This window comes from Mastigoproctus giganteus, chromosome 5 (genome assembly GCF_048544385.1).
Source record: "Mastigoproctus giganteus isolate SK-2022 chromosome 5, ASM4854438v1, whole genome shotgun sequence".
In the NCBI taxonomy this organism is placed as follows: Eukaryota; Metazoa; Arthropoda; class Arachnida; order Uropygi; family Thelyphonidae; genus Mastigoproctus; species Mastigoproctus giganteus.
This window is the reverse complement of record NC_143579.1, coordinates 90772215-90797495: the sequence shown is the minus strand read 5'-3', so window position 1 is coordinate 90797495 and position 25281 is coordinate 90772215. Positions and strand designations below refer to the sequence as shown.

Sequence of the window (25281 nt, the reverse complement as noted above, 5' to 3'; positions counted from 1 at the left end):
AGAAGTACAGCTTTCAGACAAATCTGTCTTCTCTGGATCTTAAGGTTAAAACTGGCTTAGTTGACCAAGATGCATTTGTCAGAAATGAACATTTAGTTAAATGAACATCCAGTTTAGAAAGTGAAAAGGTATTTGGCACCACTTGCTGTTTTGGTACTCTCCTCGTAATTTATTCAGAATGTCCTGTTCCAATCATTTGTGCAGGAAGAGTCTTCTAAAGGTAAATAATCAGTGCTGCAATGCACAAAACATTCCGAATACTGTAGAATTTGGAATGTTTTACCATTTCGTCTCATTCACAATGTACTCCATTGAAAGCAAACTTTAAGTCGCAATCGATAAAATATAATTAGATGTCACATAGTGGCTCTTGCCTCTCTAAAAAGAAATTCACTGCTGTTTATTTCTGTAGGAAAAAACAAGCATTATGTCCTGAGCTTTTGCTAAACAATGTGATTTTAATTCTACTTACCAGTAACACTGGCCATATGGAGCATGAAATATTTTAAGCTCTTATTATCCAATTTCTTTGTATGCTTGCTGGAGGTAACCAACAAGCCCCTCATGGTTTGCTGATCTTTGATTTTCAAGTTTGGCAGAGTCTGTGAAGGCAGCACTCAACTATAACTATCCTTTTTCGCTTTTATGAAATTTTCCATTAAGTGCCCTATATGACATGAAGAGGAAGTTATAAATGAGAGTAGCAGATTATTAACACACTTATTACAATAAATATTTCATTTACACAGGATGAATTATTGAATCATGGATGGTGAACATATCTGGGAATGTACATTGTTCAAGATGACCAGCTGCTTATGATGCAAACCCACCCTTGAACATTATAATGGGAACTCTTAGCTCTTACTAGGAGTTCCCATTCTAACAGTTATTATTAGAAGGGTTGGATGAATGGAGTGGGTGAAAGGCCATCCCCCCCCCTGAATATTAGTATTGGCATAACGATACAAGGAAGTAAGCCCATAGGTCATCAGCTTACTTCCTTGTATCATTTTCCCAATACTAATTACTGCAGGAACCATTGACATTGTCACCCTATATAGGGAATAATGCAAATATTCACATATTGTTCATTATTTAATTACCACACAACTTGTGATACAGTTTTACTTGTGATACAGAATTAGAATACAGTGTCTGACTCATAGATGGCAGAAGTGCTTAGAAAATATTGGTGACTTTGGGGAAAAATAGTGTTTATTAATGATTGAGGATTAATTGATGTAAAAGACAGTTGTATGAATTAAATTTTCTGAGGAAAAAAATTGGAGGCATTAGTTTCGTACAGCTCCTTATTTTTCCACTTGCTGAGACTACACACGTGAAGGGGTATAAATTCAAGTTGAGGGAAGATGGTTGATTGTTGAAAGAAGCTTCCATCTGTTTTTGTGGAAGTGGATGGGTTGAATAAATTCAAGGGAGAACCAGACAAATTTTTAGGGGGTATGGATGGGTGAACTGTGGGTTTTTTTTTTTTTTTTTTTTTTTTTGCTGATGCTATATAAGGTTGCTTTCTTGCATCATTTGCCATTGCTAATTCTACTACAGAAATCTGGGGGGCCCCCCATTTTAGGAAGCATGTAGATCTGTCAGAACAGGAGGAGAAGGGTAATAAAATTAGCAAGAGGAACAAAAAGAAAAGAATATGCTTACTAGGAAAAGCTTATTTTCTGCAAACTGCAATCCTAAAGACTAGGCAACCGCAAGGAAATGATTGAGGTGTTTAAGGCTTTAAATGGATTGAGCAAGCTCAATGCTGATTATTATTATTATTAGCCATTATAGTGCAAGGAAGCCTGAGGCTAATGCTGCACCAGCTAAAAAAAAAATTTCCAAGTTACCCTGAGAGAGAGAGATAGAGATAGAGAGTCAGAAGTAGAAGGAATCACCAAGAAAGGGAAGAATGATGATATATAGATCAGGACCCTGGATGTGCCAAGCCCATACTCACCAGATGTGAGCCCCTGGAGTTTGATGGCATTATTCCTCCTAATAAGATCTTGAAAGTGGCTAGTTTTAATAACTTTAAGGAAGAACAAGATGAACTATTGGAGGGGATGTGGGAATTTTTTTTTTTGTGCTAATGCTTTATAAGCTTTGCTTTCTTGCATCAATTGCCACTATTAATACTAATACCACAGTTTTAGAGGATCTAAGAAAGGTTCAAAGATTATGCTCCTCACTCACCTTCAAACCCTTCTTTGAATCCTGCAGAACTCCTGTACATGAGTCTAGTGCAACTGTTCACTCTTGAAACAGCACAACATATGATCTTGCACTATCCACTGCTGGCTATTTTCATGGCTAGCAGTTTACATTTACTTCAGTGTACACTGCAAATGTAAATACACCGCCACCGAATTGTAATATTGTATTCATTATCTTGACAGTATAGTGGATATACGAAAAAAAAATTTTTTCAATTATTTAAATGGCTAAGGTAAAGAAAGACAACACGAGAACCATGGGAAACTTTGCTAAACATACTGGGCAAATTCATTTTCTGCTACCGCAGTTTCTCCTGCATTTTCGGTAAACAGATGCTGCTTGTTAGCAGTAGAAGTCGATAATAATTATTGATTAGTGTTTTTTTTTTTTTTTTCTATTATTAAAAGCAGATTATTAAAGTAGTTTAATTTAGTGTCCATATACTTAATTTTGAACCCTGTTTTGGCTTGAAGATCAATAATTTCAAGTTGCAAGCTGGGACTGTAGTTTTCAGCCATAGAAGTAATGTATTCTCAAACAAGCTTATGTCTTTTTCATGGATCTTATATCAGCAAATTGACTTTCAACCTCATCAAAAAGTAATTGTAATAACGAGAGGCAGCAATTCTGTGGAAATGTTTCTCTTTTATCTCTGTACAGCATTCAAAGTGAACTAAATTGTCTTGCTCAATTTGGGATTTAAATAACTTATTCTGAAACGATTATTTTCCTTTCCCTTGCAGTTTTAAATTAAGAGCATTTTTAAATGAATGAGTAGACATGGCTGTAAAAATTACAAGATGAAACAGCCACTTTGCATTTGATAGTTGTTTTATTTGTTTCCCTTCCCTTTTTCTGTCATAAAAAATATCAATTTCATGACTCAGTTATAAAGAAACAATATAACACTTTGCACAACTATGCCATCTCACTGCACTATGTAAAATTACATCTTCATATTCAGCTTCTGAAAAAAATCTTTCAAAACATACAGTGATTAAGGCCATGTTATCTTATAAAATTTGCATTTGAAATTCATAAAGTGTTGGAGATCTAATACTTTCTTTCCTATAGAGAGCTTAATGCACAATGCAGTGAATTCCAGTTGGAGGTTCAGCTCCAATATTTTCTTGGTTATTTTACCCATAAGCCCAATGTTTTTGCCAATGATGTTTTTTGCATTATCGGTTGACTCTTACCAGGTTTTTAATATTGAATCCGAACTTTTCAATAGATTGACAAAAATTTTCAAAAAGATTTTCACCTGTAGTTGTTCTGTGCATACTCTGTAGATTAGCTGTATCTTCAACTGGCACAAAATTATCATTAATTCTACGTATGAAGATGTTGGGCTGTGTCATTTACACCAGTACTGTTATCCAGTGCCACACTAAAAAAATATTTCATTTGTTTTATATTTTCCAAAAATTGTTTGAACAAATTCTCTCTGATAGCTTCTACTCTTTGCATAATTGTTTTTCGAGACAAACTAATGTCTTGTATGCCCTCATGGGTAGCATAGTTGACAGTATCTCTGTCCTCCCCCACACCGGGTGGAAAAGACCAGAGTTCAAGTCCCGCCGATGGAGTGAGGAATTTTTATGGGTCTTTTTCACAAAATAGCTGAGTTAGTCGGGCTCAGGCAAGGGTAGCATGGTGTTTTCTCCCAGAAACAACGGTTTTTCATTCAGCAAACAGAAAATCAAACTGAGAACTCGTGCAATTTACAGACAGTAAACATGGAGAAATATGGACTTGGTTGCTGATGCTCTTGAAATCCTATTACGACAACAACAATGCCTTGTATCATTGTTCGTTTCTCCAGAGAAATTTCTCCCACAACTTTTAACAAAAAAGTTTAACAAATTCACCATCGTTGAATGGTTTACTTTCAAAAGCGACCAAATGTGCCACTTGATAAATGGCATTTCATCAGATAAATTTCTTAACTGATACCTTTTCAGTGTGTTTTGTTCTCTTAATTCGTTTTGTAACTTTGAACACTTTTCGTTTCACAACACTCCTTTATATCGATCATGAAATTTATGCCTGGAATCATAATGTCATTTTAAATTATGTTCTTTAAAAGCTGAAACAGTCTCCTTCTGCACCAAACACACTGCCTTTTTGTCGTACTCAGTGAAAATGTATCTTCTGTCCACCTTCGATTAAAAACACGACAATCCAAATTGAATTTCCTCTTTCAGAAAATTTTTAAGGATGATTTTTTTTAATTGAATATAAATTAATAATACAATGAACAAGTTATATCAAAATAGTAGAATTTCATAATACGAAAAGATTGTTATGTACGTAACTGTATTAAGCCATACATATGACATGCACTGGACTACATGTACACATTTGGTAACTGTCAAGCTCGATGCTTGCTGTTGTAGTTCACTTTCAGCGTGGGCCATAGGGTGGATACCACTGCGTTATACCATAATGATGGCAATGTTAAATGAGTTACATTCCTTCTAAAAAAGTAAAAATTGCATAGCTGAACACAAAAGGATATATGCCAACAAGTGATTAAAACCTTTGAGCTACTTATTTATTAATTAAAACCCTACTATTCCTGTGCATTGCTCATTATGTGCAACAATATTCGTGCGAAAACACCAGTACAATAGTGGTATAAATAGTTAGTTGTACCTTACAAAATCACTAGCTAAATTTAAAAATAAGCTTGGAAATGTGACCAAGACTGTTTAAACTATTTGTAAAACATGATTTAATATGCTAATTAATCAAAAAGACTGTAAAGATTTCCAAAAAACTTATCTGTTTCCTCCAGCACAAAATTCTGCATCCTAGCACTTATAATCTCGACCAGACACCACTGACCCAACCCAACTTAGGTCATTGAAATAAATTACTTCTCAAATTGGCAGAGAGAGAGACACTTTGCGGCAAAGTTCAAAACTGAATTGGATTATCACTCCTTTGGCAGTGTGAAAAGTATGAATGATTTTGAATTTAATACATGAAAATTTTTCCATTTGTACTCTTGTACAGCTACTGTAGTCAGGGAGGTTTACAACTTAATTATAACTACTGTATTTACAAAAATAAACCAGCACAACAGTTAAAAATGGGTTATAACTTTTTTTTGCAGCATACAAACTTGATCTTACACTTTGTGTGAATATCTGCTTACATTATTCAATTCATTATTTTTTAGGCTGTGATGTGTTTGTAGAATGCTACCCATAATGAAATCATTATTCATTATGGGTTAGTCATTTTAATATTGATACAGTATTAGAATACTTCAAATACTGCATCCAAGGATATCATGACTCAAACAGAAGTGTGTGTGTGTGTGTGTGTGCGCGTGTTCAGTCCATCACTTGTTTAGCCTGTGGCATGTATTCTAAGGTCAGTCTAGTGGAGCTCAACTGACAATTCTTTTCTTTGTTCCTGATGTAAGGAGTAGATCAATCTCAAATTAAAAATTGATGCATTGTTAGATGAATTTGAGTCACTGAAGAAACCAGTGCTTGTTCAAGTGATGCACCACTGATTTGGGCCCAGAACAGAATAGTCAAATTCGTACTGTGCAGGTTCAAGAGGACTTAGTTTTATTGGGAGGTTCTATTGTCATGGAAACAGGTATCATTTAAGGACTGGTGGATTAGAACTAAGGTGTGTTTTCTGGGAGTATCAATCAATAATGTTAACAACAGATTGTTAGATTTTAAGGGGGATAGAAAGAGTATTATCATTTATGTGGGAACTAATAATATTGTGAATACAAGCTGATGATTTGTTGAATAAATATAAGACAGTGCTGAAAAAATTCCATGAGTTAGGCTAAAATTTGTGTGTCAAATTCTTTCTCTGCAAGGCTTTTGTGGGAAAATTTTTTTCACCACGATCCAAACATGTAGGTAGAAAAAAATCTATTTTGTAGAGGTGCCATTCATTTGAACAATGATGGCACAAGGGTTTTTGCCAGTATCATTGAGGATACCTTAAGAGTTCAGGGAACCTGCTAGTTAGGGGAAAGGATAATATAGACATGTGTTCATCTGATGATATTGGTAAAAGTAACGCTTACACACATTTCAAAAGTTCTCATTTGGTGCCATAACAGCCAATATTGACAGGAAGTCCTGAGGGCAGTGATGTTTCAAATGAATGGGTAGTCCATGCTAGGAAAACAAGCTTAAATAATTTCAAGGGGAGTACCAGGAATAGTAAACTATAGAAAAATCTTAATTATGTGTGCAAAAATGTTAGTAGTGTTGTCAATAAATGAGTGAATTTGAACTCCTGGTTAGAGAAACTAATGTTGATATAATAGGGTTAATGAAAACTGTGTCAACAAGAAACAGGAATGATGAGTTTCACTATGGAATGTACAATATATTTATGTAGGATGGGGGTAGATAGAAGGGGAGGTGGGGATCATTTTTCTTATCAAAAGCAGCCTGAATGTGAAAAGAGCTTTTGTAGTTTCAGAAGTTACTCATGCCATAGAATCTGTGTGGTAAGGGTAATCAATAGAGCAGAAGATTACAGAGCATGACGAGAGTCTCTACATGCAGTTGAAATGGGAGAGCAAGGGTGGGTGTCTAATGGGCGATTTCAGTATGCCCCTAATTGATCAGAGTAAGTGGAAGGGAAACTCTCCATAAGGAACAAAATTTTAAAATAAATCAGATTGTTTGTACCAGCATGTTATAGAAACTACTAGGGCTAAGACTATTTTAGACCTGATCATTACATTACTCATGAATCAGATGACATCATAGGGGTCAAGTATGGTGAAGAAGTGAACACACAGTCATTAGTTGGAAGTTGAAGAAAGGTGTTTGCAGTCATTAAAGGTATAGGCATGGGTTTTAATTTCAGGAAAGGGAACTATGGAAACTATCAGCTGGACAATATATTAGAATTGTAATTCTAATGTATTCGCTCTCCATCTCAATCTTCCAACTAATGACTGTGTTCACTTCCTGCCAGTAATTCTTGTACTGTGACAGTATCTCACCAACGATTTATTTTATAATAATCTTTGAATAATTTGATGTGTAATCTTGATTCTGTTATAAGAATTTTAATAGAAATAAAGCATTAACAGCATTCAACCTTGTTCTTCAAATTAAACTTCTTCATAATCCTCATAGAAATATTCTTAAATTTTTTAAAAATCTTTGTATATGTACATTTTCTGTAGTCAATATTTTTCTGATTTGTTTTTCAGCTGGATCTTATGGCATGTCATTACCAGTTAGTTTATATAATATATATTGGTAAGTAAAGATCGTCTTAATAAATTAATATTTTTTTACTTATTTCTTGGATAATCTCATTTGAGATAATTAGACATTTTGAGTAAAACAAGAATAAAATTAAAATGTGTGAAGTGGGCATACCCCACTTTGCGTATACCGGGTAGTTATAAAAGAAGTTTCCCTATTTGGGAGACCCTAGTGCCAAAACAGTTAGAGATAGCACTGTGAAAATCGGTGGGTGTTATTTAGGGTATGGGAAAGTGATTTGTAGAAGAAAAAAATTAGTTCAAATTTCTGCCACCAGGTGAGAGGGTTGCCTCCGTAGCCAGGTGGGCAAGCAGCAGTGCGTAGCACACGTTTCTTGATTAGACCGGGGTTCGAACCCGTGACCACCAAATACGGAGGATACGGAAAGGTCAGGGAATGACCACCGCATATCCCCAGAGCAATATGGCCTTAGTTGCTAATGCTCCTAAAAACCAAATAATAATAACAACCAGGTGAGAAATTGGCACTGTAAACATGAGATGGAATACTTAGGATTAGATTTTAATATCAGAACTTAGAAATCTACACATTGTTCTGTGTGCTTTCCTTCACTTGAGATGACATTCTGAAAACAGAGGACTGCGTGCGACAGTTTTGCGTAGCATCTCATTGGGGATGTTATCTACGTGCTGTTTAATGCTTGCTTTCAAATCGACGAGTGTCTGTATGCCACCATTTTAAAGTCTGTCTTTCAGGTATCCCCATTTCCAGAAATCACAGGGAATGAGATCTGGTAATCGGGCTGGCCAGAACTGTGGAAAGTCTCTAGAAATGATGCAATTGTTTCTGAATGTTTAACAGAGCAGTTCCTTCACTTGTCGACCAACGTGGGGAGGGGCACCACCTTGCACGAACACTACGGTCTTCAAGCATTGCCTTTCTTGCAGAGCAGGAATAATGTGATCTCTTAGAAGAGCGCAGTAGTGTGCATTAGTTTCCCTACACCTTACGGGGCCATGGGGTGTAGACTCTTCAAAGAAAAATGGTCCAATTATAAACTGCTATGAATCCATACTGTAATGTATGGACTGTGTAGTGGTCTTTCTTGCACAGCAGATGGACGAGAAGTTCCCCATATTCGGCAGTTTTGTGCATTTACAGCCCCATGAAGAGTGAAATGTGCCTCATCAGACCACAAGATCATTCGAGCCCATGTATTGTCAAGTTCCATACGAGCTGGAAATCGTAGAGCAAAGTATATTAGTTGCTGATCACAAGACTAATTCTTGCACTATGTAAATCTTGTACGAGAACCAGTGTAAAATTATTTGAAGCACTTCACGTACAGTAGACCAAGGAAGGCTCAAGTCTCTTGAGACACTTCTGCCACTACTGACTGGTAGTGTTTCGCTTTTTGACCATTGCAACTGCCACTACCTCCATTCCGATACGTGGTCGTCGTCCCCTCCCGCCCAGAATTACACCTAACTCCCCAGTCACTTCAAATTTCTTTATTAGTTTTCGAAGCCCCACCGATGTCAAGGGTCCTTTACACAAACCTTTTAAGTTTCTGATATTCACGTAGCGCTGCTGCGTTACTATTATTCTGGTAGAACAGTTTTACCAAAATAGCACATTCCTTTTTTGTAAGAGCCATAATGGTTATTGATGGTGGCATTGGCCTTTCTGCTTTTATCTAACAGGATGTAATTTGTGTAAGCAGAAGTATAATCCTCTAACTTTTAGCAGCACCATTTTTCCCCTGGTGGTGGAAATTTGAACTTTTTTTTTTTTTTTTTCCCTTCTACAAATCGCTTCCCCATACCCTAAATGACATACCCACAGATTTTCACAGCACTCACTCTAACCATTTTGACACTAGTGTCTCCTAAATAGAGAAACTTATTTTATAACCACCCAGTATGCTGTATAGAGGAATTGAATACACTTATTTTACACTACATTACAATGAGATTTGAAAGTAATTTTTATACTTTTAAGTACTTCTAAAATTTCTTTCAAATCTCAATGAAGAAAAATACTTTAACATGCTGGGTGATCAGTAAAAATATCTTTATTTCAATATCAAAGTATAATATTCATTTCATATGTTCATATATAATTGAAACAACTTCTGCTTTCCTGTTTTCAGTAATGCTCCATTCTTGAAACTTAAATGAGTATTTACACTTACTTGTAATTTTGAAAGGACTAATTTTTCAAATAAATAGGTGGAAACTTTGACCTCATTGTATGTTTTACATACAGGGAAGTCATCTATTTTTATATAGAATATATTCATACGTTCCCTAACAACTGATTCTCCCTCACTAAAATTTCCTCATTTGGAATGAAAGCAGTCTGTGCTTGGTGATCCATCTGTGGGGCCCATGGCTTTCGTGAGAGCATCACCTAGCATGCTTAACTGTCAAGCTGTCAGATTTTTTATTCTCTTGAACAGGGATTCTCAATGGGGACAAAAAAATCATGGATTAAAAATTACAATTGTTTGCCTCTCCAACGTTCATCTCTATCCGACGACATCTTATTCCTTAATATTTAATTTGTCTTATTGGGTTTTCTTTTCCCCTGAGATGACTGATTTTTAACATATAGGTATATTATACTAGGAATGAGTGATAAATTTTGATAAAAGGAAGATAGTGGATGTGATTTAATTCAACTACCTTTGCTTTAGGCATTAAATGCTTAATTGCTTTCAGATGTATAATAGTTCTTTTTCAAATGAGGCTATGAAACAATCAAGACTTTTAGATCACGTAAAAAGGAAACACCCTGATAAAGTTGGATAGAAGAGTGAAATGATTGCATCTTATAAAATTACAGAAATCATTGCAAAAACTGGTCTCATAGTTGCTGAGACTGTTATACGACCTGCATTAGAGTGCACTGTAATTTCAATAGTGATGCATCAAAATCCTTCCAGTATTTTAAAAGCATTGCCATTGAGCAATGATTCAATTTGAAGACAATGAGATGTTAGTTAACATCGAAGAGCAGCTAATTGACAAACTAAAAATGAAAAAATTTTCTATTCAGATTGATGAAGTCACAGTTATTGACAATAAAGCCCTTCTATTGCATGTGTTCGTTATTTTGATGATAATTGTAAATTGCAAGAAGGGATGTTTGGAAAATCTATACAAACTAACTGTACTAAATTGGAGCATCCATTTTGCTGCTGTAAAGACTTGGTTTGATGAAAAACAAGTACCATTTTCCAGTGATACTTGTTTTTCATCAAACAAGTACCAAAAATTAAGAGTGCTTAAAGCAGGCGTAACGCCAAACGGGGAATCAGGGTTCGATTCCAGAGAGGGAGCCTGAGAAACAGCTACCACATCCAAGGAAGGCAGTAGGAGCACAAACCATTGGAAAATTTGGTATCATGTGCCACTGATGGTGCTACCTCCATGGTTGGAAGACAGGTTTTATAGCCCACCTAAAGGAAGTATATACCGAAGTTCTTGCAATACACTGCATTGTGTACCAACGTCATCTGGTTGGAAAAAATATGTCCAGTTCTTTATCAATCTCTCAGTATAGTTATTAAAACTGTCAATAAAATAGTCACATAGCAAATATGATTGCTTTTTCAGAAAATTTTGTGTTGATAATGAAGAACAGTATGTGAGGCTTTCTTTTTCTTTTTATGTTGGATGCCTTTATCTTTTAAAGGCATCCAACATACAGAAGTTGGATGCCTTTCTAAAGGAAACTGTCTAATAAAGATTTGTAAACCTTTTTGATACGATAATTAGTTTTTTAGAAAGCAAAGAAAACACAGGTTTAGCAAAGGAGATCAGCAAACACAAAAACAACATATACTATATGGTTCAGATTTTTTGAACTTAATGAAGTATCACTTTAACTTCAAGGGAAATTAATTACGGTGATAGACTGCAAGTGTGTATTATAAAAGTCTTCACGGAAAAACTGGAAATATTTGAAAGTAATTTAATGAGAAAACAATTTCGTGGTATGCAAGAGTTAGCTGAAATCAATGAATCTCTCACCAAGAATTATCTTAAGAATTATTCAGATTGTTTGTGTTCTTTAAAAGGTGAAATGAAAAATAGATTTTCAGATTTATTTTCTTTTGAAGTGAAGCAAAGGATATTAAATCCAATTGAATGTGATGCCTGGTCTGCTAGTGAAGAAATTCAAGAACTCATAGAATTGAAATGTAACGAAGAATGCAAATATAAATTTGAAAGAGGTGGAATTGGCTCTGTTGTGGAGATCAAAAACAACTAAAATTCTTTATCCAACAATGTGGTCTGAAATGGCCAAAGTAATTTTTTTGTTTTCCAATATCTTATATGGCTGAAAGTGGTTTTGGTTCAGTAAATAAAATATTAATAAAGGAAAGAAACAGAATTGATATCTGTTCAAGAGAAGACATCAGAATTAAACTTACTAACATCATACTGAGCATTGAACTTTTAGATAAGAAGCATCAGGCTCGGGGATACCATTGAATAAAAATAGTAAGTATAAAGTATTTTCTTGTTTAAAATTTCATGGGGGCAATTAGGAATAAAAAAGCCCTTTAGGGAGCGATAATTTAAAAAAAAGGTTGAGAAACACTGCTCTAGGATAACTGTTTGCTTTCTCAGAAATTGCATTTCAACCGGCAGTATTCCAAGTTTGTTGTGCTTCCTATATTAGTGCAGAAATGCATCACTGTTAGGTTTTGCGTACATAACAGATAACATTAAACCAGTTCCAATGTTGAGACAAGCTTTGTCTCAACATTGGAACTGTAGAATCCAGTTATCAAGTTAGAGGAGAGTTTCATCCACAGTAAACCCTGGTTAATACAAAGTTCAAGGGGCTAAAAAATCTATTTTTCAGATTCAAAATATCCATACAAGCTCAGAACATGTCAGTATTAATTAAGAGAAATATTTATCTATATACACAATTAATAATCCTCATTTAAAATACGGCACCTCCATAGCCAGGTGGGCAGGAGCAGCAGTGCATAGCACATGCTTCTTGATTAGACCGGGTTCGAGCCCGTGCCCACCAAATACGGAGGTTGCGAAAAGGTTAGGGAATGAACACCGCATATCCCGAGCAATATGGCCTTAGTTGCTAATGCTCCTAAAAACCAAACAACAACAACATCATTTAAAATATAAATAATCTTTTAGTTTTGTTTTGGTCATGTGAGAATGGCCAGTTAATTCATTAATTTAGTTAATTGGAGAACTTAGAAAGTCAGTCGGTTAGAAAAATAAAAACTGATGTGGAAAATTGCCATTCAATATATGTAGTCTGTATGTTATGTTAATAAGCATTGTTGTTTATTGTGTATAACTGTATATCCCCACTAGAGGGGAGGGGGGGTCAATGTCTTGGGAATTTATTTGCTATTTAATACTTGTATTCCATAAAAAAAGTAACATTTCTCTTTTTGTATTGTCTTTCTGTCCGAATTTGTAATTAAGTATGAGCTGCTCTTTCTAATTATACTACGTGACCCAGTGACCAGTTCAACATCATATTAGAACAGCAAAGAGTGGAAGACAGTGCACTTAGCCCAGTAAATCTGAAAAAATGTTTGATTATAGTTGCAAAATTTCACCTTGACTGCATGTATTTTTATTTGTTTCTTATTTTTTTTTTTTGCTGGTAATAAGTCAGTTACCCATATAAATTTGACTGGCCGTAATTATAAAATTCATGCTAAAATCCAAATATGTCCTGCCATTGAATGCTACAGCAAGTTCAATTCCCTCTAAGTGCTCACTGACCCTGTTTTGTTGTCAGTGAATTTGAGTGAGTCAACTAATTTTTAAGTAAAATAAAAAAAATTCATGTATGAAGCAAAATTAATTTATTTAAAATGCACTGAGGGTATTCAAAAACACATGGTTATGCAATTTCTTTCTTTCTTTCTTTCTTTTTTTTTTTTTTTTTTTTTTGTTTTATTTTTAGTGCTGCTTTAAAAACATCATTCTGAAAAAATAAGTGATTAGAGTCGCTTGCTTTTGTAGAATAATCTTCTGCAGGGAACTGCATTCTGTAAAAATGTCTGCGTCTCTCCCCCCCCCATTAGGTTGTTTTAACTTTGCTGGGTTTATCCTCTTGGACCATTGGCCAAATTTCATTGCCATGATAGTGCAATCATGTCAACCACAGGAATGCACAAATTGACTTTTCAGATGAAAATAGCTTCCAGTTGGAAGGTCTAGCTCACATATTATTTAATTTTTCCTAACAGCCTGAGGGGAACAAAAGTTAAAAGGGTAGATTTCCAATTTTATCTTTGGTAAAAATTTTATGTTGTTAATTGTAATCACTTTGCTGTTGCTGACAAGTTCAATAGGATGCAAAAATTTGCTGTTAAACATGACCATAAGACATATGGAAGTTGCTGTTATTTGGTTTTAGGAGCATTAGCAACTAAGGCCATATTGCTCCAGGGATATGCGGTGGTCATTCCCTGACCTTTCCACATCCTCCGTATTTGGTAGGCATGTGCTCTCGAATCCGAGTCTAATCAAGAAGCGTGTGCTATGCACTGCTGCTTCTGCCCACCTGGCTACGGAGGCGCCATATATATGGAAGACCATATGTTTTATGGCAATGAAGAACACCCAACTTTTGCACATAAAACAACTCTGATTAAAATTACAATTACTGCGTGTAAATCTTTTTACCAATGGTCTAAGGGTTGTTAAAATTATGACATAGAGGAACAAAAGTTAAAACTAGGTATTCTATACCTAGAATAAAAATTTGTCTCAATTTTCCTTTGCCAGCATAAACAACAAGAGAATTTCATGAAACAGGACTGTAACTTGTGTAGAAAGTGAGCCAGCTCCAACTGCAGAAATTTGCAACATTAACATGTTGAGATTAGTTTATGTATATAAAATAAACTTCTGATAAAATTTTGTTTTATTCTGATTTACAGCTCATCCCAAGAGTCAATTTCACAACTGTTACCAAATGTATACTTTTACAGCTGTACTCACACACTTACCCTTCCTCACACTTTTCACTTTTAGCTGTAAATTTTGAATACTATTTCTCAATATTTCAAAAATTATGGCATGTTAAATGAGAGAGGTCACCTTTTTTGCATGAATTACAAGCATTAAACAGAAAATAATATTAACAAAATACAGATACTATATTCTCTCTCGCTCTTGAAAGTATGTACAACTGTACATAAACAACACCGTTTCCTTCCTTCCTTCCTTTTTTTTTTTTTTTTTTTTTTTTCCATACAGCTCATAAATAGAGCTGCATGACTGTGATGGTGACAAAAATGAAAAAATGAAACTTAGCAATCTTTGTTATGTCAGGGATTGAAAAAGATTTTGCATTTTTCATTGTGGATTCCTTAAGAAGAAGAATGAATATTTTTTTTTTTTTTTTTTTTTTTTTATTCTGCCAATATGAAAGAAAAATTTTCTCTGAAGCACACTTATTTGTCACTTTTAAATTGAGCACACAAATGGTGACTGAGTATGTACAGAACTGCATTGGGAAATCACCAAGATGGATTACCCGTGTACTCTTAACATGAGTTGGGCAAATTCTTGATTCTGTACACAATTGTTGAAGAACAGAAATATAAAATTGAAAAGTGCCATGTACTGTATAACAATATCACATACAGTACACTAACAAATTTTCATTATAGCTCCATTCAATTTTGTTATAATGATATTTGCTGGTAGTTGCTTTTAGCAGTCTTTTCAAATTAGACTGACTATTCACAAGTTGTGGGACCCAATTCAAGCTTGAGATTTCATTGTAGACATTTTGAATAATCCAAACTAAAATGCATTTAAGACCATATATCATTGGTCAGATAGTGTCGTTAAACTCCATCACAACAACAACATGTATTTTTTGATACTCTCTTCCAGAGTTGTTCCCTCCAGAATAGTGCTATTCCTCCCAAACAGCTTGGGAGGAATTATCCATTGGCAGATGTTGGGATGCCTGACAGGCCCCATCATTATAAAAAAAAAAAAAAATTAATATTCTTCACTCTTCAATTCATTCTTTCAATCAAGTGCAATTCATAGTACTTGCCTTGAAAGGGATGTTCTTTGATTTGAATTGACTTTTAATTAATACTGTAATTAATCAGAAAATGGGTGAATTGCCTGCCAAACTTGCACGCGTATGCTAAAATCAATGTGGGTAGTTTCAATCTTTCTTTTTTTTTTTTTTTTTTTTTTTTTTTTTAATGGCCTCAAAGAGATCAAGTGAGTCAGCTAGTGCTAATAATGTGAAGAAAGTGAAAAGCCATCAGAAAAAACTTTTAATGTGGAAACTAAATTGGGCATTTTAAAAAAAGGAATTGCTAGATTTACACTACATTTGATTGTTTTGAAGGATGTGAAAATCGACAGTATATCGCAAGCTGTTATTATAAATAATATGAATACAATACATATAAGGTTCAATGATTTTAAGATAAGCTTTGCATTTTATTGAATATGTATTTAAGTTTTTTAACATAAGTTAAGTATTTAGAGCTTTTAACATTGTAATATGGTTACATAGAGAATTGTTGCCTTAAAATCAGCTGGAAACACTGGTCATCCCAGCCAGTTAAAATTATTTACGTTGCATTCCATGGATAAATCTGCTCCACTTTACATGCAAAAAACTGATTTTGATATCATATACTTGTATTTCAGGAAAGCTTTTGACACTGTTGCACATGGAAGACTACTATACAGTTGGAGCAGTATCGTATTAAGGGTAAGTTGCTACAATGGATAAAAGGGTGGTTGAGTGGGAGAAGACAGAGTGGTAATCAATGGACGCTGCTCTTCGTGGACTAATGTTATTCGTGCTGTTGCCCAGGGTTCGGTGTTGTTTTGTATATTTATCAATGATATTGATGAAGCTATATCATCACGCTTAATGTTGAAGTTTGCAGATGATACAAAGGTTGGCAGGGTTGTTAATGACAGTAATGGCTAGTGTGCTACTTCAACAGGATCTAGAAAAGTTGGGCAGATGGGCTGAGAAGTGCCAACTGAAGTTTAATACAGTAAACCCCCGCTATTCGCGGGGGTTACGTTCCTGAGAAATGCCGCGAATACCGAAAACGCGAATACTGAGTTATGGCTCCCATAGTAATAAAGGGGTTCCGTTCCAAAGTATGAAATATATAAGAAAAACTAGTCTAAAATTTTGTCTATGTATGTATTATATGTACCTTCATAATATGACTATGTACATAGACAGTACATAGTGAAATGCAAGCATATGGCATCGAAATGAAAATAAAAAACAATTTAATATTAAATGTAATATTTATTAGAAATTTCAAACAAATCTTTCAAACCAGCGTCTTTGCTAGCTAAAAAACCTATCCCGCCAGTTTCGCTAAAGCGTTGATAAGGAGTTTTGCATTTTCACGAATGATGAGTGAATTTAACGGAATTTTATTTTGAGTTCGGTCTTCTATCCACAGATTTAAAGCTTTTTCCATTTTTTCTAATTTAACATCACGAGTTACAGAGCAAATTTTTGAAGCAATTAGCGGGTTTTCACGGACACTACGGCGATTTTTTCTTCCGATTTTTTGATTGATCGTACCGTTGACTCATTGATTTTATAATGTTTTGCCACTGAGGAGACACTTTCACCATTAGAAATTTTATCTAATAACTCAATTTTATTCGCTAATGTCATCACCTCTTTTGATATTTTCACATTTCTCTTGTTATTCGTAGTCATATTTTTGTAGGGGTTAGAAAGAACTTGTCCACAATAAAGTCACTTTCTTCCGTTAACACACTCGAAAAAGTCTGTTTTACACTGCAAAACGGTAGATTTATCACTTTTTTAAGCATATCAATTTATAAATTGATAAATTTATTCAATTTATAAGCATATAAATTAAAAGCAAACGACGAAACCTTCCATAACAAGCGCATAACACATATTGAACAAGGATTAGCGAGAAACATTCACGCTCGCGATTTTGTCACCCCTCTTCCCCCACCCACTGAGCGCTGTTTTGACCGGGAAAGATAATTTTAGCCACGCCCATGTTTTTTTATGGCGGAAAATATTCACGGCGCTTTAAAATTCACATTTTTTAGGTTTCATTTTATATTAAATCGGCGATCGCGAATACGCGAAACCGCGAATACAGATACCGCGAATAGCGGGGGTTTGCTGTATTGACAAATGCAAAGTACTGCATTACGGGTAGAAGTAATCCCTGAGAAATATACCAACTGTGTGGTACTACACTTAGGGTGGTAGAAAATGAAAAATATCTGGGAGTAATTGTGCAGTCAGATATGAAGTTTTCTGAGTAATGCAGACAGGCTGCCAGAGCAGGTCATGGGGTATTGTCAATGGTATACAGGAATTTTGGTAGTGTGGAAAAGCAGGTGGTTATCCCTTTGTATAAGGCAATGGTCAGGCTATGCCTTGAGTACTGTATACAGGTCTGGAGGCCTCATTTTAGGAAGGATGTTAGAGTTGCTTGATCGTGTACTGAGAAGGACAACAAGATTGGTGAAGGGAACGAAGGGACCCTCTTACCAAGGATGGCTCTCAAGTTCTGCAAATTGCAGTGGCTGGAGACTAGGCACCTGCGAGGTGATCTGATTGAGGTGTATAAGGCTTTGAATGAGTTGAGCATGCTGAATTCTAATGGGATTCTTCTGCTTGCTGAGATTACAAACCTGAGGGAGCATAAATTCAAACTGAAGAAAGACAGTTGTAGAATAGATGTGTGGAAATTTGCCCTTAGCCAGTGGGTGGTTAATTGCTGGAACAAACTTCCATCTGCTGTTGTGGAAGTTGATAGCTTAAAATAAATTCAGAGAGGAACTGGGCAAACCTTTAGGGGGAATGGACGTGTGAAATTGGTTTTTTTTTTTTTTTTTTTTCTTGGCTCGTGCTACATAAGCTGATATGCTTGCTTTCTTCCATCACATGCCTCCATTACTACTATAACAGCAAAGCCAATAACAGCATGTGATATATATGGATCAGAATAACATTACATAAATAAATTAAATAAATATAATAAATTGGTATACAGTAATAAAGAGGTACAGAATAGGAAAAATGGAAGGAAATAATGAACCAGATACAACACAATTAGTCCTGGAAACAAAGGTACTTCAGACATTATTTCTGAGTTGTCTCAGTATCTGAAGGAAGTTAGCTTGCTTGTGGAACTTATCTAATCCAGTCATATTCGCAGTGTTTTGATTAGTCTGTTATTAATGCTGTTCTTTCCCAATGGAAAGCATGATTCCTGAAGATATCCTTTTTACGGACTGCTGCCAGTGGGCAGTTGACATGCATCATCATAAAAATTGAGGTGAGGTGTAGCTTCCTGTAATATTCGTTAAAGCAATTTAATATCAGCCTTGCTTTGGTGAGTGTTCAGAGGCCAAAAATTAAAGTAGCTTAGCTGTGAGTTGTATTTCTCCTGTAAAACAGTGTATTTCTTTTGGAAAGGTACTGTCAAAATGATTCCGCACACCCTTGATCTGCTTAGTTGTAAGGCTGCTTGATGGGGTTCCAAATGGGTGATGCATATTTTTGAATGGGAGGTACAATGACCTTGAAAAGCAGGCACTTGAGCAGTTATTTCAGATGACTATTAATAGACACCTTTGATAGCTAGCATGGATATTTTTAATGCTCAATTCATTTCTTCCCACAACTGGCTTTATTGATGCTATTAAGTTCTGTGGGCTTCAGATTTATTGTGATTAAATGGTGGGCACTGACACATCTGAATTGTTCTCAGATATTCAGATGCATTCCCAGTAAAAACTTTCTTCTTGTATTGATGCTCATCAGAATGCTGGAAATTTTCACTTAACCCCATGAGATTGGCATCCAGAATATAACAAAAATGGTGGTGGATCACCTGACAAGAGTCCAACTTTTTTCTTAATTTCTGGAAAAAGTTTTGGGTTTTTAAATTCTGCGTAAACAGTGCCTAATGACAATGAAAATTGTTTTAGTTCAACAAGACATGAATTGGAAATGTTGGATGTAATAAATTGGGAACATTGTTGAGAATGTCTGCTGACCTAGAACTGTTATCTGCCTGTCTTCATTACAAAATCAATATAATATAAAAGTAACTGATACCTACTCCCTGAAGAAATGCCAAAGCCCGTTATTTTATATTATTTATTTATTTTATTATTTTTATTTTTTTTCATTGTATTTGGCAGTGATAAAATAACAAAAACAAACATTTCAGCAATAGTCAAAAATCTTGGCCTATCCGTTCGTGTGGAGAGTATAGTCATTAGCAAATACGAGGGGCATTCAATAAATTATATACCTAAGGTACTTCCCATAGTTATATATCAATGATTCATGATTTATCGTGTTCCTACATTTCTCAACTTGAATCATACTAATTTTGATCCCACTATGTTTTTAGGTTGTGCTACAGCAACAGAAAGGAGGACACCTTTATTTTTGCTGAAATTGGAGCATCATTCAGTTATCAAATTTCTCATCAAAGAAGGAGGCCTGACGTAGCCGAGTGGTCAGGAGCTCGAGTGCAGTAACGCACGCTCTTTGAGAGGACCATGCAGGAGTATAAACAAGAAATGGGCCAAAGGCCATTCATGAAAGGATGGTGACTGTGTATGGAGGCGGCTCCATAGCCAGGTGGGCAGGAGCAGCAGTGCGTAGCACACGCTTCTTGATTAGACCGGGGTTTGAGCCAGTGCCCACCAAATTACGGAGGGTACGGAAAGGTCAGTGGATGACCGCATATCCCTGGAGCAATATGGCCTTAGTTGCTAATGCTCCTAAAAACTAAATAACAAACAAACAAACAGTGTATGGACAGTTCACCTTCAGAGTACCAGGTGAAATTGTGGTCAAAACAATTCAAGTGGGGGTAAGGGAGTCCATCAAAGATTATCCACGTCCAGTAAGGCCTGTGACAGCTACCACTCCAGAAATGTGCCAAGCTGTGGAAGCCCTTGTGCTGAATGACAGACATTTAAAGGTATCCCAGATATCTAGGAAATGTGACATCTGAGGGAACAGTTATAACCATCCTCCATAAACATTTGGAGATGTGTAAGGTCAGTGCAAGGTGGGCCCCCGGATTTCTGACCCCTATGCAGAAGCAATTCTCAGATTATGGTGTTGAGGAGAATTTAGAGCTTTATGGAAGGGATCCTAAAACTTTCATCTTCAGAATTGTTATGGGTGATGAAACATGGGTTCATCACTGAGATCTTGAGACCAAGCAAGAATCAATGCAATGGAAGCACAATGGTTCTGCCCCACCATTTGGGGCCACCATTTTTTGGGATTCTGAGGGAATTTTGTGCATTCTCTACTTGGAACACAAACAGACAGTCACTGTGGAGTCATATGCATCCCTACTGTACAACCTAAGGGATGCCATAAAGGAAAAACACTGTGGAAAACTTTCCAGAGGTGTGCTGTTCTTCAGGACGAGACTCTGACTGTACAGAACTTAAACTTACCCATCCACCTTATAGACCGGATCTGGCCCGTGACTATTTCCTGTTTTGGCACCTCAAAAAAAACTTATGTAGACATTGCTTTGCTGATGAAAATGAACTGAAGTCTGCTGTTTCTGCATTCTCTGATGGACAGGACAAAGAATTTTATTTTTTTGGTATTTTCTCATTGCCAACAAAATGGAACAAGTGTATTGAAGTTCAGGGGAGTTGCATTGAAAAAATGAAACCAGATTTTTGACTCTCATTTCCTACATAGGTAGGTAGACAATTTATTGACCGCCCCTCATAGTTCAAGATTAAGGAGTAACACCACTGCCTTTAATCCTATTAATGCTCTTAGCCTTAATCATCTTACCATTGCATTTAAAATAAAACTGCCCTCATGAAGACATGCCCAACTCTCACCTCTGAGGTCCAAGCTATTTATACATATACAGTGGTACCTTGGTGTGCGAGCATAATTCGTTCCGGAAACGTGCTCGTAATCCAAAGCACTCGTATATCAAAGCGAATTTTCCCATAAGAAATCATGGAAACCCAGATGATTTGTTCCAAAACTCAAAAATATTCATATACTGTAAAAATGATTAATACAAAATACATGCATACCTTTTCATATTTTTAATATTTAAATTTAATATACATAAAGCAATCGAATTTATGGTAGGACGACTTTCACTGTCACTAACAGAATCACTGCTATCTGTTGACTCTTTCTTTTTGTGTGACTCTAACAAGGAACCTCTCCAATGACACTTGCCTCCTCTTGAGGATTTCACAGAAATATGACATTGCATTGTCGTTAAACAGATTCATCGCTCGCACTATTACAAAATGAGGAGGCATGCTTGATACACATAAACAAAGCTGCGCACGCGCGTGTAGCAATTGAATAAACAACACCATAAAGGCAGAGATACACAATTAACACCTCACATTTTACTAAAGCACATTTCTAGGGGTTACTTCCATAAAACAATAAAAACAATTTCCAGTTATGTTCCTGCTAGTGGAATCTGTTATAAACTGGTAGTAAACTCGATCTAATTGCATTTGCGATTATACTGATAGCTGAAATTGTGTTGGTTTTTATGTTATTATGGTGAAATGTGTTTCCCCCTCACTGATATATAAAAAAAATACATTTTCAGAATCTTCTCTTCATTCCTATCGTGTTGCGTTCGATTGGGGTGATTCTGCGTTCAACTGCCATTTCTTGTAAACACAAAGGCGAATCGTGCATAAGCGAATTCGGTTCGTGTTATATAAGCTATCATTCGCGTATTTATAAATCGTGTATGATCGAATTCGTGTAGTGTGAACACGTGTTATACGAGGACTGACTGTACTTGTATTGCAAGGCCTCGCTCGTTTATCAAGTTAAAATTTTTTAAAAATTTTTGCTCATCTTGCAAAACACTCGTAGACCAAGTTACTCGCAATCCAAGGTACCACTGTATAAACTTCTCCCATTTCCAGTAGTCTTCTACCTTGTAAAGTTAGGATCATTCACCAAGTCATTTCTCAATTAGTAAATCTTTTAGAATAACATTTATTAGTATTCATTGTTTAGAAATATTTTGTTAGGCTAATAACATTGAACATTTTTGGGTTAAATTTTAAGTTGACAAGTGTCTGGTTTCATTTATTTTATTCATATGCAATTTTTTGTTTAAAAAGGAGGGAGAAGCCAACTCTTACAAACAAAAGTGTTTACTTAAGTTTCCTTCTCCAACCTCCATTTGGATTCCTTCCCTAATGTTTACAAGCAGAAATGTACACTAATTAGCTCAGGATGGTTGACAGATGGTTGGCTGCATCCTCCTCTTCTGATCTTTATGCACTTCTGCATTTTCCATATTTAAAATGAACCTATGTAATTTCATTTAATGAATATCTCAATCCTTGGGCATGATGGCAGGATTCAGTGAAGAACCCAGGAATGTCACTAATTATTAAATATTATGTATTGTGTTTGTTTAACTTTATGTAATAATTTTTAAACAATGAAACTCATTTAAACAAACCACATGGTTTAATTAGTGTTATTCATATTTAACTAGCTCATTATGAACAATGACAATGTGATTGTTCATAAAACTTTTCACTTTATCCTTAATACCTAATTTTCTGGGATGCTTCCCTGCCTGCAACAAAATGGTCACTCAACTCTTTGCTCAATTATTTTTAATAACTGATGAATTTTTAGTATTCATCAAATCAGGAATATTGAACCTCATTGGTATCTCTAATAAACTAATATAAAAAAATCTTAATCTGTTCATAAAATAAGTAGCCAGTATTATTTCACACTAAATTATATATTTCAGCTATCAGTTTATTATTTCATTTGTTGAAGGACATCCAGAATGCTTATTGCTTTTCATTGATATTTGCTCCACTTGACATAAATGTTCAAAAACTTGTTCGTGGTTCTTTGTTGCATTTTGATATTCAAGTTGTGTAAACTGATAAGTTTCTGTCGTAGTTCTGATTTTCATGCAAAATTTAATTCATACTCATTCATTTCTCTTGAACATGATTAAATGCAATGTATCATAAAAAAAAAAAGTGTGGAACACAAATGGCAAATAATGGAATGAGCTATGAAGCATGCCTTGATATGCATTAAAAGGGAGGTGATATTCATGAGAACAGCACTTCAACCTGATGCTGTTTATCTGAATCAGGTTGTAGTTCAAGGTGAGAACTTGCACCCCCCCCCAGAAAACCCAGTACAAACTATATGCTACATCAATTTCCTTTAATTTATTTCAACAATTTAGGCCATCAAAGGGCAGGAGTTGTCTTTTTCTATCTTAAAATCTTTACCCAGTTACACCTTCATTCAGCAAAATTGCTAGACATTTACCTGTGACCCTATAGCAAAGTTGTTTAGACACACTGAAGAAGCAGAATATAAAAATATATATACACGTTTTATGTATATTATTTTTTAAAAAATGTGCCATTTTCGATTGATAATGGTAGCAATCAGTTATTCCAAGGTATATCCTGTTTTGGTGACCTTTAAAAAAAAAAAAGTCAAATGAAAAGCAGCTTCATTTCATAAAGGTGTCTCTATAGGTTAAAACAGTGGTCATCTTCTGAATAACTGAAAGCACATTAATTCCTTTAGACAAGTAGCACTTAGTATTGATAATGTTCCTGTTATGGTAAGCCTAAAAACGAGAGTAGCAAGGGTACTACAGAGGGGATTGAGCACCTAGTAAAAATAGGCTGTTCTTATGTCATTAATAAAAAGGGAGTTGCACGACTTCCAAACTGAAATCAAACAAACATCCGAGGTGCACTAATTTTTGAAACCATATTATACCAATAAACAATCCTATGGCTGTAGCTTAAATGAAATGTGTGTCATCAGTGCAATTTAATTTCAAGTTCAATGTCTGGATTTTAAAAAATCTTTCTTTTCCCAAATTTTTTTTGTTTTTCTCACATGTACACTTGTCCGATATCCAGCTTTTTGAAAGGCAAAATTTGGCAGGCATGCATTGGGTGCCACTAGGGCAACATTAAGAAATGAAAAGTACTTTCTCCTGCAATTATGTGCATTACATGTTCTAAATAAATCATGTGAAGTAACAAAGGGGAAAAAATTCAAGAAAGATCTTGCTACTTTCTTCATGTAAGAAGCTGCATTGGAACAGCAGGATGTTAACATGCTTAATTTCATCCAGCCAAAACAGAAAACACATTTTAAAAAGTTGTCATAGTTAATTAACCTACTTTGCCTTTTCAGATACTTCAAATGTAGATAAATATAGTTTTGAGGACTTATTTTATTGGCAGTATTCAACCCCACAATGTTAGTTGTCTTGTTAATAGAAATTAAAATATTTTTGTTGGTAACTTATCCCTAATTATCTGTAAAGCATGAATGTAACAAGTGTCCAGATAATATTTCTTAATCTACTCTCACTTGTAATGTGCCCCTTTGTGTATTTTTCTTAAACCTATTAGAGGTTTTCGAATTTCTACAGAGAAATGCTGGTATCATTGAAAACTTGGTATAAATCAAATGAAAAGTGGTATTGCATGCTGAAGCTGTAGAACATGAGTAATATTCTTGTTTATTCCTCTTTGTCACGAGCCTTCTGCAGCTGCTTTGTGGTAGAAAACAAAATTCTTTGATAATTTCATTGTTGTTTTGAATATAAAAGACAGTGCTGTTGTGTCAATAGATAGTGCATCACTATGACTTAACTAAATTATTCAATTTATTGTTTAAAGAAGCACTGTCATTTTCCATGAAAAATGAACATAAATGATGCTTGAAATAAACA

General features: G+C 35.2%; 1 protein-coding gene across 1 annotated transcript in view; it reads left to right on the top strand.

Annotated features, from left to right (window-relative positions):
* The window catches only part of LOC150085554 (ethanolaminephosphotransferase 1-like), a 194171-nt gene that overhangs the window by 151422 nt on the left and 17468 nt on the right, over positions 1–25281 (top strand). Inside the window, exon 6 of the mRNA XM_090374599.1 lies at positions 7445–7493. Within this exon, the coding sequence (XP_090230725.1) occupies positions 7445–7493 (49 nt within the window). The remainder of the gene's footprint in view (positions 1–7444; positions 7494–25281) is intronic.